General features: G+C 48.7%; 1 protein-coding gene across 2 annotated transcripts; it reads left to right on the forward strand.

Annotated features, from left to right (window-relative positions):
- The first annotated feature begins 9,571 nt into the window (after positions 1-9,571).
- Positions 9,572-10,834, forward strand: Ventx (VENT homeobox). 2 transcript variants are annotated; one of them, XM_057779217.1, is made up of 2 exons: positions 9,572-9,815; positions 10,437-10,834. In XM_057779217.1, exons 1-2 carry the CDS (start codon positions 9,602-9,604, stop codon positions 10,832-10,834), a joined length of 612 nt encoding a protein of 203 aa, XP_057635200.1. In that variant the 5' UTR covers positions 9,572-9,601. The 2 variants fall into 2 exon arrangements, with proteins under 2 accessions (XP_057635200.1, XP_057635199.1); XM_057779216.1 differs by having other exon boundaries at positions 9,602-9,881; positions 10,435-10,595.
- The last annotated feature ends 6,091 nt before the right edge of the window (positions 10,835-16,925 follow it).

The following is a 16,925-nucleotide window of genomic DNA, read 5'->3' on the forward strand; positions in this document are numbered from 1 at the left end:
AGAGCAGTTGGGCCTCACTTGACCTCACGATCACCTTTCCCAACATCTGGCTTCACTGGCTGGCTAGGGTGGGTACAAGCAATTTGGCCATCCCTAGAATGGCTATGGCCCTAGAGGCTACCAAATCCTTGTTTTCTTTTCCAAGACAGTGTTTCTCTGTGTAGTCCTGGCTGTCTTGGAATTCACCCTCTCGACCAGGCTATCCTGGACCTCAGGGATCTGCCTCTTTCTCTGTCTCCAAAGTACTGGGATTAAAGGGGTATGTCACCATGCCTAGTAATGTCCTTGTTTTCAAGACAAGACTTGTATTCAATTTGGTCTTCCTGTTGATGCTGACTAGAGATAATTAGAGAGGCCTCTGCTTTATTATTTGGGCTCAACCTCAGCCAAGCTAGTGTTGCCTTTTGTATTCAATCCTACTCCAGATGAAGTAGGCAAGGCTGTACACTTGCCTGTCAGCAAGCATACTGTGAACCAAACCTGTGTGCTGGAGCCCCAGGTCCCTTGGGGCCTACTGTCTGCAGGGACCAAAAGTCAGGTTCTGAGCTAAATCCACTGTGTGTGGCCTCCCAGTGCCTGCAGAGATGGGGTTGGGCTGCTGACAGGATTAAGCCGGATTACATGGTCCCCAGTGGGCTGAGGCCTCTCTGCATTGGCTGGCCCAGACTGCTGAGGTTTAGAGTATAGGAAGCAGGAGAAGGCAAATGTGTGTAACCCATTGGCCCTTGCTTTTCTGCACACCATAACCCCCTGCCCAGGTCCAAGAAATGGAGAGGTGGGCAGGGCTCTAAGGGCCACATCATACCTAACTGACTTTTTCTTTATCCCTTTGCACTTATGGTCTCGCTTTGTAGCTCAGGTTGGCTTACAACTCAGGATCCTTCCGAGTTCTGGAATCATTGGCAAGAATCACATTCGGCCTTCTTTGTAAGCTTTCTACTTATAAAGTAAATTGCACAGCCAAGCATGGTAGTGCACCTAGGCTGAAACAGCAGGACAGCCTCAAGGTCAAGGCCAGTGTGGGCTATATAGCAATTATCGGACCAGCCTGGGCTATATAGCAATTATTGGACCAGCCTGACTATATAGCAATTATCGGACCAGCCTGGGCTATATAGCAAGACTGTTGTCATAAAACAGCAAAGAAATCAAGGTGTGTTCCTCTCCATTACATGGCCAGTACCTTCACAGGGGGAGACTATGTAACATCCATGATACTCACCCAGCTCCTTAAATCCTGATATAACTGACATTTGGACAGGACCTAGCTAGTGCTAGGCCTGGAGTTTGCCTTTGTGACCAAGTCAGTGCAGGGCTTGGGACACAGAGAGGCCCACTAGGTACAGGGGTCCAAACTGGATACTTCTTCCAACTCCAGTCACAAACACAGACTGGGCTGAACTTGCAACCTGAAACCTGGACTTGTTTCCTGCCGATCATGCTCAGGCCTAACCTTAAGTGGACAGCCCGTTCTGTGCAGGGCTCCCAGGCAGCCCCAACTCCTCGGCATATAATATCCACTTGGGGCTGTCGATTAGGGAAGAAAGTGTGCTTTCCTCAGGATGGAGAAGGGAGCAAAGTCCACGCTGCAGGGTTGGAAATAACCAGAATGAAGGTTGTTTTTGTTTAAACTATGGGTCTGACATATCAGTGTGCCAGCGTGAGAACCCAGGTAGAAGGAATGCCCCTTCTAGGAGTGTGTGGGATCCAGAGGAGAGGCTTGGCACACGTGCTACACTGTAGCATTAGCTGATTCCCGTTTCCCTGGACTTTAGGAAACTCCAGTAATGAGATTCATATAGTCCAATGAGTACTCTTGAAAAGAGAAAAAAATGGACACTTTATTTTCTAACTCAGAAGTCTGTTAAGGCTGCTGGTGATTCGCTCGAAACCTGCCGTACAGACCTGAAAGGAGTAGGGGGCACCTGCTTCCAGACCTGAAAGGTGTAGGGGGCATGTTGCGTTTGCCCAAGTAGAATTAGGGTGGCCAGTGTCTTCCGAGGCCTTTGGGCAGGGCTAAGCAAGTGGATGCCACCTCTGGATATGAACAGCCAGGAACTAAATAAAGTAAGGCCGGCACCGAATGGGGCAGGACGGAGAACTAGGCTGAGGTCTGATCTGAGTTTCAAGCTTGGAATCCTGGGTCCCCTCCCACTTTAGAGTCTGCGAGGGGTCTTTCTGCTAGAGGCAAAGCCTGGTCGCCATCCCTGCAAGGATACGCTGAGGCTCTGGGGACAAAAGAGATCAATTCCGGGGTCTCCCAGCAGCCAAGTGACGCCGCGGTCCTTGAAACGATTTTCACAGCCGGGGAAGCCAATTGTATTTTCCAGCTCATTAAGCGCCGCACAAAGAGCCTGGCGGCCGGCGGCTCGGATTCCCCAGGTCCCACCCCGCCGGAGACGGCCGTGCTTTGTCCGCGCAGTGTACCGCCTGTTTATCCAGGTCCTTTGAACACTGCCCTGCGCGGCGGGGCCGCCTGGGAGAATCCTACTGAACCCGGAACAATGCGCGTACAGCCGCCGGGCAGTGATTAAAGGGGCCGGACGTTTACAACATCTGGCCGCCGCTGGGGACGCGGCCGTCCGCGCCTCGGGACGCCAGCGAGATAGCAGGGTGCAGTGGCCACAGGGCCTCTCTCTCTCTGCACAGCTGGAAGTGGAGCCAGGATCTTAGTGCGTGCTGGCTGGTGGAGCTAGCTGTAGCAGGCAGCTGTTCACCCCCTTTACCTCCTCTGTGTAATTTAGCAAGGTTGACGGGAGGTGGGAGAGAGATCAGACTCATGAGGACAGGATGGGCTGGAGAGCTCCCTTGATAGTGTTGACAGTGAGAAGGCTGAATGGAGGAATGGCGATCTCTAACCCCTTCTCACCCCATTCTGAGCTGACCTAAGGGCACCTCTCACCCACATGTTGGTGAGGCAAGGGAAGGACCCACAGAAATGAAGAGACCGAGATATCTCCATCTCAAGAGGCCTGCTCCCATCCTTACTTCTCAAGATACCTAGTTGACCACAAGCACCCTTAACACATAGGGCTAACCAACCTCTACCAGGATTGCACCTCCCCTGACCTGCAGCCTAAGAGATCTCATACCCATCTGGCTACAGGTTTTGATGTCCAGCACACCTGGATGCACAGTACTGTCTGTGTGCAATGGTGGAAGGTTTAAGGTAGTCCTTTGTGGTCCCCATGGTCTTGCTCCTGAGATACAAGGAGTCAGGAGTAGGGTAGAGTTAAGCCCAGGCTGGGAGCTATTGACTGTGAGAACTTTGGGGGTTCAGGAATGGGAGGAGCTGTGTTGTCTGTCACATGGCAGGGTGCATGCTCCTCCTTCCCGTCTCTGAAAGGCAACACTGCTTCTCTGTAGGCTAGGGATCTCCTCTTGGGACTTCTCTCTAGGGTTGTCCTAGGCTGTTGCCCTAGTCCCAGCCCCTCCAGAGTTAGGGGTGCAGGGTTGTCACCTATTAAGACCACAAACATGTTCTTGCTTCCGTTTTTCAAGCACTGATCACAATTTTCTTTTTCAGTGCCTCAAAAAAACAACTTCTCTTTGGGTTTACAGACCCAAGAATAATCCTGACTTTCTTTTTGTTGTTGTTGTTGTTTGTTTGTTTGTTCTTATTGTTGTTTTGCATAACCTGTGTATCAGGGCTGACCAACAAAAGTTAAACTATCTGAAGATACCCAGAGTAGACATGAGCCCAGCTGGCCTTGTTGTGAAGTATTATTTCAACTATGTAAAGATGTGTTACATTTGTTTATGCTGCAGAATTTAACTGTAAAGGTGAGTTACATTTGTTTCTGCTGACTTTGTTAATATGTGTTACATTTATTTAATTACGTAAAAATGTGTTTCTGCTTCACTTGCCTGCCTAAGGCACCTGATGGGTCTAATAAAAAGCAGAACAGCCATTAGCTGGGCCAAAGAGGGATAGGTTGGGCTGGTGGGCAGGAGGGAATAAATAGGAGAAGAAAAAGGGAAAAGGAGAGACGATGGAGAAGGAGAGGGTCACACCTGGGCCAGAAGCCAGGCAGTCACCTGCCAGCCATCAAGACTGCAGGAAAGTAAGATATACAGAAAGAAAAAAAGTCCCAAGGCAAAATGTAAATGAAGAGAAACAGGTTAGGTTATAAAATGAAAGCTAGCAAGAAACAAGCATAACATAAGGCCAAGCATCCATAACTAATATTAAGTCTCTGAGTCATGATTTGGGAGCTGGTTGGTGGCCCAAAAGAAAAGGCCTACTACACTGGCCCATGGTGGAATGGAGGCTAGGCAGGGCAGATGGGCACACAAACTGGCCTTCACAGAAGGTAGAGCCACAGAAAAACTGCCCAAGCTGCAGCACTTAGATATCTGGGAAGGTCAACCATCCCATCCTAATGCTGAACTGGCATTGTGTGATCCACCCCTCTCGCCACCCCCAATGCCCACACTGGGAAGATGGGAACAAATGTCTATTTGCACCAAGAAAGGGGTCACAGAGAGATCTAAGGAACTATTCCAATCTAGAGTATTAAGAGTATGACTGTAAGGGGTTATTTACAGGAGTGTGGGTGAGTCAGAGAGAGTCGCATCACTGAAAAGCCCACCCCAGTATAGATGAGAATGCAACAGAAGTTGCATTTCTGGAGCTCTCTGCCCAACTCTTGAGTTTCCTCTCCCAGTGAGTATTGCTGTTAATATGGCTGTGAGACCTGTGGCCACACGGACTAAATCCCCTTTCTCTGCCCTTCACTCCTACTTGTCTCTTGGCCTGTTGGAGATGAGTGCTCACGTACAGTGTGTTGGGGCTCCAGAACCCAGGTTTTGACCCTAAAAAGGCTCATTTACCAAATCTGTGACAGTACTGGGAGGTTGTACGCTCTGTGTAGGAGACGGGTATGGGTGGAGGTGTGTCCTTGTGTGATGGGGGACAGACCACCAAAGTTTATTAAACTAGAAGCAAGCTTTATTCCAGAAAAAAAAATCACCATGGGGCACACAAAGCTTATCAGCTACAGCTGTGACCACAGCCAGAGATGGGGCTTCTGGAGCTGTGGCCATGAGGGCTGGGTTTGGGCCTCCTCTTACATTAAATCAAGCACTAGGTCAAAGAGATTTTACAACCTTGAAGCCAGGCTTAAAGTCACATTACGTTTTAAGTTTTGCAACTTTTGGTTATAGGATGTTAACTTAGGAGGCTTGCAAAAGCCTGTAACGGGCACAGCTGCTTTTCACTGTCCCTGAAAGGATGCAAGGCAGAGAGTAGCACATCCGGGGACAGTTGAAAATGAAGGGAATACAAGCAGAGGGTCCCATAGAGACAGTAGTTAGAAGCTAACCTTTGTCCCTGTACCTGCCTAGCTGGGAAGCTGGGAGGCAGGAGACAGATGTTAAAAGTTTACCTCTGTCCACATGGCTGCCAGGATGTCTGCACTTAAGGCAGAAAGTGTTTGTTAAAGGTTAACAGTGGCTGCCAGCTTTATTTTTAATTTTTTTCCAAAATGTGTTTGGGCTTACAATTTTATATTTCTACACTCCTAGACCGGACCCTTTATTTCTATATTTTATTCCTGGACTCTTTGTTTGAAGAAGGCGTCTTGTCTCTGATCCCATCCCCTTCGCCTCTAGCTGCCACTAAATGAACAGCCTTGCTCTACCACACGCTCCCTCCCACAATGTTCCGACAGGTTCAGAAACAACAACAGGACCAGGTGACTGTGGACTGAAAGGTTGGAAGCCCTAGCTTGGGTATTTTCTGCGAGTGTCAGAAAGCTGTAAGTCTGCAGGAAAGAGGTCTTCCCACAATGCTTCCCAAGTCTAGCTGGGGCTGAGGGGGTATTAGCAAAATGCACAGAGGGCCTGGCCTCAGAGAACTGACCCTGGTCAAGCAGTGTGGCAGCCCCACCTGAGATATCTTAAAAGGCAGACCTGAAAGGACCAGCATACTTCCAAATGATGTGACTTCCCCAGAAGAGAACTCAAGAATACAGAACTGGTTGTGTGGCACACGCATTGGATCCCAACACAGAAATGGGGGTGGGGGGGTCTGGCAGCTCAAGGCCAGCGTGGCCTACATATCAAGTTCCAGGCCAACTGAAGTGGTTTGAATAAGGATGGGCCCCACAGGCTCATTTATTTGAATGCATAGTCATAAGGAGGTGGCACTACTTGAGAAGGATCAGGAGGTGTGGCCCTGTTGGAAGAGGTATGTCACTGGGGGTGGATTTTGAGGTTTCCAAAGGCAATGCCAGGCCCGGTCTCTCTGTCTCTTTCTCTCAGGATGTAGCTCTTAGCTACTTCTTCAGCACCATGCCTGCCTGCTGCCATGCCCCCTGCCCTGATGATAATGGATTAAAGCCCCCGAAACTGCAAGCCAGCCCTCAATTAAATGCTTTCCTGTATAGGAGTTCCTTTGACCATAGTTTCTTCACAGCAACAGAACAGTGACTAATACACCAGTCAAGGCTACACAGAGATCTTTATCTCAAACAAACGAACAAAAGAGAATACAGACGAGACTTGAGAGCACAATGTAAAGGCTGATGCTGCCAACTGTAACATTTACTGGGTGCGTCTGCTTTTCTGCCTATAGAATGTGTTTAAACCATGAAAAAGCAAAAAAATTAAACATTTTATAAAACAAACTGTGAAAAAATTAAAATGAATTGGGGTTGGCAAGATGGCTCAGTTGGTAAAGGCAATTGCCTCGAAAGTCTGACAACCCTGGAATGTATATAAAGGTGGGAACTGTCTCCACAACGTTGTCCTCTGACCCTGACCTCCACCCCTGTGCCGTGGCAAAAGCATGTGTTCAATCATACAACAGTAGCAAGTTAAGATTTTTTTTTTTTTTAAGTAAATGAGAAACTGGACAAGGTGGTTCAAGTCTTTAATCCAAGAACTCGGGAGGCAAAGACAGGTGGAACTCTATGAGTTTAAGGCCAGCACAGTCTACATAAAGAGATCTTGTCTCAAAAAAACAAAGAATGCCTTAGTGGCCAATTGTCAGGAATAATCAAACAGGTTTAGATTGGATTTAAGGTCTACTCTATCAGAAGGAACCCACATATGATAATGCTAAAGTGGCCAAGAACCAGAGACTGAATGAATCATATGCCTAATAGGAAACCCACTATTATTTTTCTGCTAAAGGAACATACACCAGAGGTTGGAAAGATGGTTCGGTGGTTAAGAACACTGACTGCTCTTCCAGAGGCCCTGGGTTCAATTCCCAGCACCCACATGGCAGCTCACAACTGTCTATAACTCCAAGATCTGACATCCTCACCCAGACATACATGCAGACAAAACACCAATGCACATAAAACAATTTTTGAAAGAACATACAACAAAACAACTCCTAATGACATATTACTACACCCATAGAGCAGCGCATCACTCGGCCTGCATCAGAGCAGTTTCCTTTTCCAGTGCATGTTAATTAACAAGGAGGTCTAAAGTTAGACAATGTGCAGAGAGAGCTTTTGGAGTACTTAGCCTTAAACAGGATGTCTTTATCAAATCCCTCCTCTCACGGCTTATGGAGCTAAACAGAAGTGCTAGATGCGCTGGATGACTCCGAGGAACCAGGGTCTTCTAGACACGACCAGACTGATATGAATATGAGCTCATAGAGACTCTGACAGCCGGTACAAGACCTGTACAGATTCAGATCAGACAAAATCCCAGCACTGAAAATGGGCAGTGAACACAAACTCCTGTCTAGCCAAGAAGCTATTTGCAATTGATGCTTGTTGGAAATAAGGAATGTTAACTTTCTCCAATGGAGTATATACAACTGGATATATCTACCACACTCCAGGCCAGGCATCATGCCCAGGAGTAGTTGGTTGGTCAAGACAAAGTAGACTCCACGATTTTTATGCTATTTTTGTTTTGTTTTGGCACTTTTTTCTCTTAACTGATTTTCTTTTTTAATTTTGTTTTTGTTAGTTTTTAGGGGTTTTGTTTGTTTGTTTGTGTTTTTTGTTTTTTTTGTTTTTCGAGACAGGGTTTCTCTGTGGTTTTGGAGCCTGTCCTGGAACTAGCTCTTGTAGACCAGGCTGGTCTCGAACTCACAGAGATCCACCTGCCTCTGCCTCCCGAGTGCTGGGATTAAAGGCATACGCCACCACCGCCCGGCCTTAATTTCGTTTTTGCTACTCTGTTGCTTTTCCTTTTTTTGTGGGGGCGTGGGGGAAGAGAACATGAAGTTAGGTGGGAAGGGAGGTTGGGAAGATCTGGGAGGAGTTGGAATATGATCAAATGCATTATACGAAAAAATAGGAAATAAATAACAAATAAATATAAATAGTAAATGCTGCTTTTGTGCTCTAGGATATTAATCAGACTTGATTTCCTAAACCAATCTCCTATATATTCTAAAACCCAAGCCCGGTTTTCTTCCTTCCGAAAGAGGCTGCTGCGCCAGTTTGCTCTGCAGCGTGGGAGAAGAGCGCTGAGGTTTGGGGGACAAGAATCACCAGAATTGAGGAACTCTGTATGGCCTCAGTCCCACCTTTCTCGAGCACAGAGAATCCTCAACTGATGCCTTCGAAAGCGATGGGGAGGTTCCCACCCTGCTTGTCCCGTTCAGGGGAAAACTGCATCACTGGAGACCCTCTCCCGTGGCCTTTTGTAATCTGCATCGGCGGTTTAGCCAGGCAAATACAAGACACCGGAAGACTACAATGCACCCAATGTCCAGTTGAGAACTCCAGGATTTGAGCAGCTGAGGCGCTTGCATCCTGAGCTCCGTCTCAGCTGCGTCTAAGGCTAGTAAGAGGTCTGCCTCCACCACGTTCCCTTGGGCTCTGCCTTCAGGATCCAAGACGTTTCTCTCCAGCCGGTTACTGGCCCAAACTGGCACGCAAATGCAGCCCCCAAAGTTTCTAATGGCTCAGAAAATGTTTGGAAGCCCTAGAAGCCCAAAGAAAGACTCGAGACTAAAACACCACAACCCGGCCTCAAGGGATCAGAAAACAGAGTCTTGTTGGTCACATTCGAATCCCAGAGTACAGAGAGAACGCTATGACTAAAATAGTCCTGAGCCAAGTTTCTCAGCAAGAAAAGCAGCCTGTCAGCTCCATTACACGCCACTGTGGGAGGCGCGAGCTCGAAGCTCCGCTCTGCCTAAGTGCTTAGGCTTGAAATCCGAACAAGGTCAAGAACTGATGTCTAGAGGGGTGGCTGCACCATATGCGCCCACGCCTTCTCCAGTCCTCAGCTGTGGCCATCTCTTCATCGGTGCCTGGGTTTCCCCTCAGCCTTTCCCGCAGGAGGAGCTCGACAACCGCCCCCACAGACGGCAGTAGGTTCCGAAAGCCCGATATGGGTGCGACAATGCCACCTCAGGTCTCGGGGCACTCGGTTCCCAGGCAGCGGCCACGCCCATCCCTGTCGGTCCCGCCCCCGAAAGCAGTGAGTCCAACCCGCACTGAGGCCCGCACATCGACTGGAACGACCATTGGGTAGCGGCGCATGAAAGCGGCGCCACCTTTTTATAGAGTGCAGAGTGGGCCCGAGAACCACCCAACCCAGGGTCCTGGCAAAACAAACCGTCGCTGCGTCCGAGAGTACCAGCCGGGCGGCTAGCCCTGCACCCGCCATCCCATGCATGGCCCGGGCGACATTCGACATGAACATGGAGGGGCTCGGAGCACGCGGAGGGGGCCACATAGGGCACGGACCACTCCCTTTCAGCGTCGAGTCACTACTGGAGGCTGAGCGCGAACGGGGCTCCGAGCCTGGGGAGCTGGGGGAGGAGAGGCAGCCGGGTGCCTCGAAGCCCGGAGCCTGGCCGCCACCGGTCACGCACACGTGCCCCCCACGTAAGTGCTCAGTGTCCGGGTCCCAGGCCCTGAAAAGCGCGCGCGCATTCAAGGCAAAGAAGTCCAGGGGGCGATGCGCGCTGTGGCCCCGAACTTAATTACTAGTCACTAACCCGTCCAACCCAAGTGATGGGTTAACTAGTGATGGGAGCCTGACGTTGTGCACAGGCCCAACAGCCACGTCCACGTCTCTTCCTGGGCGAGGTCCGGAGCCCTAGACAGACACTCCTAATGCTTTTCCACTCCGGGTTGCTCACGCTTCTGCACCCCTTACCCACTTTGCATATACTAGCGACAGCTAACTAGTCTCCATATAGCCCTAACTCTACTCACCCTCAGTTAATTACAGCCGCCTCCTGCCCCAGCTTTTTTCCAAGTGGCCAGTCTCCGGTTGAAAGAGGTCACCGGTTGAGAGAGCAGACCTGAGTCTAGAGCGCCACCCCCCACTTCCCTTCCCCCTTGCTTTGCTTATCCACGTGGCTTTGGAGACCTCATTACGCTGAGCGGAGTGGTCACGGAGCCACGGAGCACCAATCTTCCTTGTAGAGGGCGGGACAGTGTCGGGATAGGGGTGTGCAGCCAGGGTTTGAGCGCTCGCTCTCTGCTTCTCTTTCCTTTCAGGTGCCCCCAGCCCTCCACCCTGCACCCTTCGCAAACACAAAAACAACCGCAAGCCACGGACGCCCTTCACCACCGCTCAACTACTGGCGCTTGAGCGCAAGTTTCACCAGAAGCAGTACTTGTCCATTGCTGAGCGCGCCGAGTTCTCCAGCAGCTTGAGCCTCACTGAGACTCAGGTCAAGATCTGGTTTCAGAACCGCCGAGCCAAGGCCAAGCGGCTTCAGGAGGCTGAGCTGGAGAAGCTGAAGCTGGCAGCCAAGCCAGTACTGCCGGCGTTTGGCCTGCCGTTTCCGCTGGGCACCCAGCTGCATAGTTCCGCAGCTGCGTTCGGCGGAGGTGCGGTTCCTGGGATCCTCGCCGGGCCCGTCGCGGCTTATGGCATGTACTATCTGTCTTAGCCCATGGAACCAAGTCCTATTCTCTTGGACTCAGACCTGTGCCACAACCCAGCCCGCTGCTGATGCTCCTGGTGATTTCTGAACTTTAGGTATCCCTTTTATTTTAGTTTTTCGTTTTTTTACTGTTCATACGATGTTATATTTGATGACTGGAGCCTATCTGTAGGCATCTTACAAATACTTTAAACCTTCCTAAAGTCATGGTCACGCTAGTCTGTTTTCTGAAAGACAGTGAACACAACTTCATACAGTTCCTGAAATGGACAAAAGTAGATCTCCCTACTTCGTACAAAGCTGCACCGAAGACTTTAGAGGCTCTTTTGGACTGGCATTTAAAAATTCCATAAAAAATTAAAATAAAAATGATACGGTAGGACTGCTAGGGAAAAAAAAACTTAGAAATTATTCTCATTCTAACTAAATGTGGTACGCTGTGACCAAACGGAATTTTTACACTTGTTTTAGGTTTTGCATCAAATGCTGCATGGGTGGGAGCGTGAGGGAGGTGATGTGCCGCTGGCACCAAGCACTCAAATAAGAGACTGGAGGGCCCTGGCTGCCACGCTGAAGGCAGCGGGATGCAGGAAGCAAGCCTTAGCCTCTTGCCGGCAGGTGTCCACCTAATAGAAGACACTGAGGATTGAGAAAGAGCCTTGCTGTGGGCACAGTAGGAGGCAGGGTTGCTGCGAGTGCCAGAAGCCCCTGCAATCCTGGTGGCCTTAGAAAAACGGTGGGCTGGTTTAGGAATCTGGACCCCTACCTTTATTTGAGGCAGGAAAACAGACTATCTGAGCTTTCCTGTCCCAATGCCCTGTAGGATTCTCATCCCTGTCACTGAGGCTCTTCGGGTACCTGTCAACAATCCTGATAAAACCTGCGGCTGTTTCCACAATCTCGAGATTTAAGTCTGGAGTGTGCCGGGGGCTCACAAAGATCCTCTGGGGTCACAGCCTGGACATGGACAAATCTCTTCCTCAAGATGCTGCCTTAGAGATGGAGAGGGAGAACTGGGCTGCAGAGGTGTACTGGCTGTGTGTTCATGAGGACTGGGAATTTCACAGTGATGGCCCTGGGTTAGGATGTTCTGGTAGGGAAGAGGGGAAACACTGGGCTATGCTCAGCAACCTAAGCCAGAACAACTGCTCCAGAGAAGCTGCTGTCCTGTGTCCTTCATTGCTCTGTCTGCTCCAAATATGAGAGATGATATTGCAAGGAATTGCCTGTTGGTACCCATTGACATTCCTCAGTCCTGTGTCTCTTGGAAAATGGGAACCAGATAGGTTTTTGTTTTGTTTGTTTTGAGACAGATTCTCACCATGTATCCTTAACTGACCTGGAGCTTGCATTCTCCAGGGATGGCTTTAGACTCACAAAGGTTCACTTGCCTCTGCCTCCCAAGTGCTGGAATTAAAGGTGTACACCACCATGCCCAGCTATGTGATTTTTTTTTTTTTTAAGTTAAATGGCTCAGTTTTGGGAGATCTCAGACGCAGAGAGTGGAGGGTAGCTACAAGGGAGAGTAGCTGTCTCTCTCACGTGTGTGTGCAGAACTCCTCAGCCTATCCTGCGTAAACTTAAACCCAGTCCTATTGCCACTCTCAAAAGGTCAGAGAGAGACCTTCTCCTGGTGTATGAATACTGATGTGCAGAGAATACGGTGGAAGGATCCTGAGATCTCACCCAACGAATCTGCTTCTTGGAAAGCGGACCTGGGACTACTTGTGTAACCCAGGTTAACTTCAGACTCAAAGCAATCCTATCTCAGCCCACCGAGTCCTGGGATTACAAACATGAGCCTGGACTCCCAGCCAGGCTGTTGCCTCTTAAGTCCCATCATTGCTTCAGTTCTGCTCTCAAATCTGAGGTACTGAGGGACCCTGGGCAAACCCCCAGCATATTCAACCACAGCCAGAACACTGACGGTCCTGAGACCACAGGATAGTGAGCACCAAATGTACAGTCCAGGAAATCGGGAGTGTGCTGCTTCTTCGTAGTGGAGCTCTATCTGTGTGGCAGATCTGTGTCTGCTGGCCAAGAGCATGTGATGGTACGGGCCACCGAGGGCTGAGTAGAAACTGCTGGCGAGCTAAGTGGCCAGCCTGATGGTTTTTCTCTCTGACCCAAAATAACCAGCCAAGAATATTCTCCCCCAGATACTTTGAGTCAGTCCAGTTATGTGCCAGGTTCCCAGAGTCCTCCCCCTGAGGGTGGGCATGGCTCTGGTAGTCTAACAGGCGGGATGTATCCATACCTTTACATCACCTCAGCAGACGCTCTCCCTGTTGCCCAGCCATGTTTGCCTTTAGGACAAGACTGAGGCACACTAACACTTTTTGGGAGGGAGCTGCATAAAAACCAGTCTTCTTACAGGACGCAGACTCCTGGTTCCAGCCATGACCTGAAGTTGTACAACCCACGGATCGAATCCTGAATTCAGCAGAGTATGTCTTTGAGATCAAGGTCTTTAAAGACCAGAAGTGGCCCAGAGTCAGTTGTGAAAGGATTTCCTTATTGTGACAGTGCAGATTGTGAACCTCTGCCATTCAGCATCTTATGCATAGACTTCTGAATCCCAGAGTGCTGGCTTCCAGTCTGAGCCCCTCCAGTTGCCAGTTCAGGACCACCGAGGGTGGACTTGGAGAGCCTACCCTGCTTTTGGGAACTTGTGTCAGGGAGGCCACTGTTCAGGGTGGGCCATGCCTCTCTGGGCTTGAAACAGACAGAGCAAAAAACAGAGAAGTAGTGAAATGATGTGGACTCCAGATGGCCTTGGGCAAAGGACTGGACTGTGACTTACCCGTCAAGTATAAGTGTCTCATCTTTCCCATTAGAGTGACCTGATGTGTAGGCTGCGTATGGGTGGTCAGAGTATTGCCTGAGCTCTGGCAAACAGCCCTGAGGTCTTTAAGGTCAGAATCACCTCCAAGGGGGGGGATTCAGGGCTCGTAGACCCACTAGCTCCCAAACAGAGCTGGGGCTCGCTACCCATGTCAGCTTTGTGCCCTCTGGGTCTAAGAGGTTTGGCTAAGGCCTCCAGCACAATGACCTGAGGACATGGGTACTGTGCTGTGGACCACTCAGGAGGTGGAGCCTAGTCAGTCCTGTCGGTGTTTCTAGGAGGGACTCTTCAGACCTGACTAGCAGACCCTGGATGATGTAAGAGATCTGGAGGGCAGCAGTTCCTCCTCCTGGGGATTTCTGCACAGCATTTAAGGACAATGTCAGCTCTTCTTGCTTGAGGAATGGTGAGGATACTTCACCTTAGTAACGTAAGCCAGGTGCCGGGGAAGAGCAACTGTCTTCTGGCCTCTTTGTACTTCCAGTCTTCTCCAGCACCCAGTCTGGTGGTGTTGTTGGGAAGCCTTTGACTCAGTGGGTCCATGTTTCCCTGAAACATTGTGAAGATTGCTGTGCACTTTGCATGAGAGTCTGCTAATATCATCTTTACTTTGAAGAAGTATTGTCTAAATATACATGTTTTGCTGTTTATGATTGTCACATTGCATTCTACATGGTATTTGATTGCGTTATTAAGACAAACTCATGCATTAAACAGAAATGGCTGATAATAGTTCATGCTTTTAATCCACAATTCAGGAGGTGGAGGCAGGCAGATTTTTGTGAGCTCAAGGCCAGCCTGGTCTCCACAGCAAGTTCCAGGTCAGCCAGACTACATAGTGAGACCTTGTTTCAAAATATTATTTTTTAAAAATTACTCGTGTGTGTGTGTGTGTCAATGTGGGGTTATATGCGTATGAGTGTGGGTTACCATGGAGACCAGAAGTAGGTATTAGGTAATCTGGAGCTAGAGTTCCAGGCGGTTGTGAGCTGCCTGATGTCAGTGCTGGGAACCAAATTCTGGCCCTCTCCACGTGTGGTCTCCACGTGCGGTATATGCTCTCTAGTACTAAGTCTTTGTTTTGATTCTATTGATGGTAATAATTCTGACACATCAAGTGGAATCTCTCAGTGTCAAACACTTTTTCATATATTCATTGACCACTTCTAACAATTGTCTACATATTGATAGCATTTCTTTATTCTTTTGGCATTTAATGTCTTGAGTTCTTTCTATACTTTAGATCAGTGGTTCTCAACCTTCCTAAAGCTGTGATCCTTTAATACAGTCCCTCAGGTTGTGGTGATTCTACAACCATAAAATTATTTTGTTGCTACTATAATTTTGCTGCTGTTAGGGATCATAATGTAAATATCTGATATGCAGGACATCTGATATGTGACCCCTGAGGAGGTCGTGACCCAGAGGTTGAGAACCACTGCTTTAGATAGTAATACCTTATCAGATAGCTAGCACGGAGATTTTGCAAGCTGTCTGTTTTCTTCATTGTGAAGCCTCTATTTCTTGTAAACCTCATTTGTCAGCTCTTGGATTTTCTGAGTTGCTTAGGTCCTTAGCAGAAAGCCCTTGCCCATGTCTTTATCCTGACATGTTCTCCTGCTTTCTTTGAACAGTTTTAGAATTCCAGGTCTTACATTAAGACATTTGATCCAGGTTGAGTTTTGTGCAGGTAAGAGCCAAGGACCTGGTTTTATTCTTCTGCATGTGGAACCCACTCTTTCCCATTACCATACGCAAAAGAATCCCTCTTTTCTCCCATGTATATTTTTGACACTGTTTTCAGATTAGATGGCCATAGCTATGAGCTTATTTCTGGTCACTTTATTCTCATCAGCCTACTTACCTGTTTGCCTTTACCGTGCTATGGTGATAGCTCTAGCATTACACTGTTGTGCATCCACATGAATTTTAAGGTTACCTTTTCCATTTCTGTGAAAAGTTTCCTGTCCTCCATCAAATTTGGGACTGACTCTGTAGCCCAGACTGACTTTGAACTCTCAGTCTTGCCGGCGTTGGTATAACAAATGAGAGCCGTATAACCTCGTCTTCATCTTTCTCAGCTCCTTGACTTGCATTGCGCAGTTGATGTGTCCAGCTCACTTGGTCTTCCCTCTGCCATCTCAGCTCTCCGTGTGAGTCCTTCAGTGAGGTGTTTAAGGTTCCAGCACTGTACTTTCAGCTCCAGCATTCCCATCTGGCTCTTTTCAAAGCCGGAGAGATGGCTCAGCAGTTAAGAGCACACGCTGCTCCTCTAGAGGACCCTAGCTGGATTCCTATCAACCACAGATGTCTGTAACCCTAGCTCCAGGTCAGAGCCTCTGTGGGCACCTGCTCTCATGTGCACATGCATATAATAAAAATAAATCTCAAAAAAAAAAAAAAACCGAGGCTGGAGAGATGGCTCAGAGGTTAAGAGCATTGCCTGCTCTTCCAAAGGTCCTGAGTTCAATTCCCAGCAACCACATGGTGGCTCACAACCATCTGTAATGGGATCTGGTGCCCTCTTCTGGCCTGCAGGCATACACGCAGACAGAATATTGTATACATAATAAATAAATATTAAAAAAAAAAAACCTAAAACATCGTTCTTTATTGAAGGTCTCTGTGAGAGGCCATGTTCCACCTTCCTTAGTCTTATGAACATGTCTAACAGTTCTCTGATAGTCCTGGCATTCCGCCACCTCATAGGCAGCTTCTGTTCCTTCTCAGACCTCTCATTGATGTTTAAATTTGACATTAGTAACAACTAATTGATCTTAGAACAACTCTGGGTCTTGTTACAGGTGTGTTTATGGGTAGATAGATCAGGGTTTTGGTAAAGATGGTTGGTTCTCCTGTGTTTGACTTTCTCAAGCTTCTGGTATCTTTGGGTAGGACCGGTACCCCTCCCTCTGAGCTCTCATCATCTACTCCACGACTGCTCCACCATCTCTGCAGTGTGTGCCCAAAATCCCTCCCAGGGTTTCTTCCTGCTCCCTTCCAGATACCATGATCCAGTAGGGTTTAACTGGCTGAGCAGGGCACAAGGACAACAAGGATGTCTCTTAGAGCATAAGGATCCTGGATTCCCCTGTGGCTGTGCTGGACCCCTCCCTCATAGCTTCTGTGGGATGCAGGCTCTGTATGAATCTCCCTGAAATTTTGTGTTGAAAGCAGAATAATCATGGCTCACAATAATTCCCTTTTCTGTCTGGCTCAAGAACACAGGAAGACCAGAGATCAACAGTGAAA

The sequence above is a fragment of the Chionomys nivalis genome, chromosome 8 (assembly GCF_950005125.1).
Source record: "Chionomys nivalis chromosome 8, mChiNiv1.1, whole genome shotgun sequence".
In the NCBI taxonomy this organism is placed as follows: Eukaryota; Metazoa; Chordata; class Mammalia; order Rodentia; family Cricetidae; genus Chionomys; species Chionomys nivalis.

What these genes read in the sequence shown, in the direction of transcription:
- Ventx (XM_057779217.1), top strand. Translation starts at nt 9,602, where the DNA reads ATGGCCCGGGCGACATTCGACATGAACATGGAGGGGCTCGGAGCACGC. An exon ending in CACGCACACGTGCCCCCCAC is followed by an intron (nt 9,816 to 10,436) that starts GTAAGTGCTCAG and finishes CTTTCCTTTCAG; the next exon opens with GTGCCCCCAGCCCTCCACCC.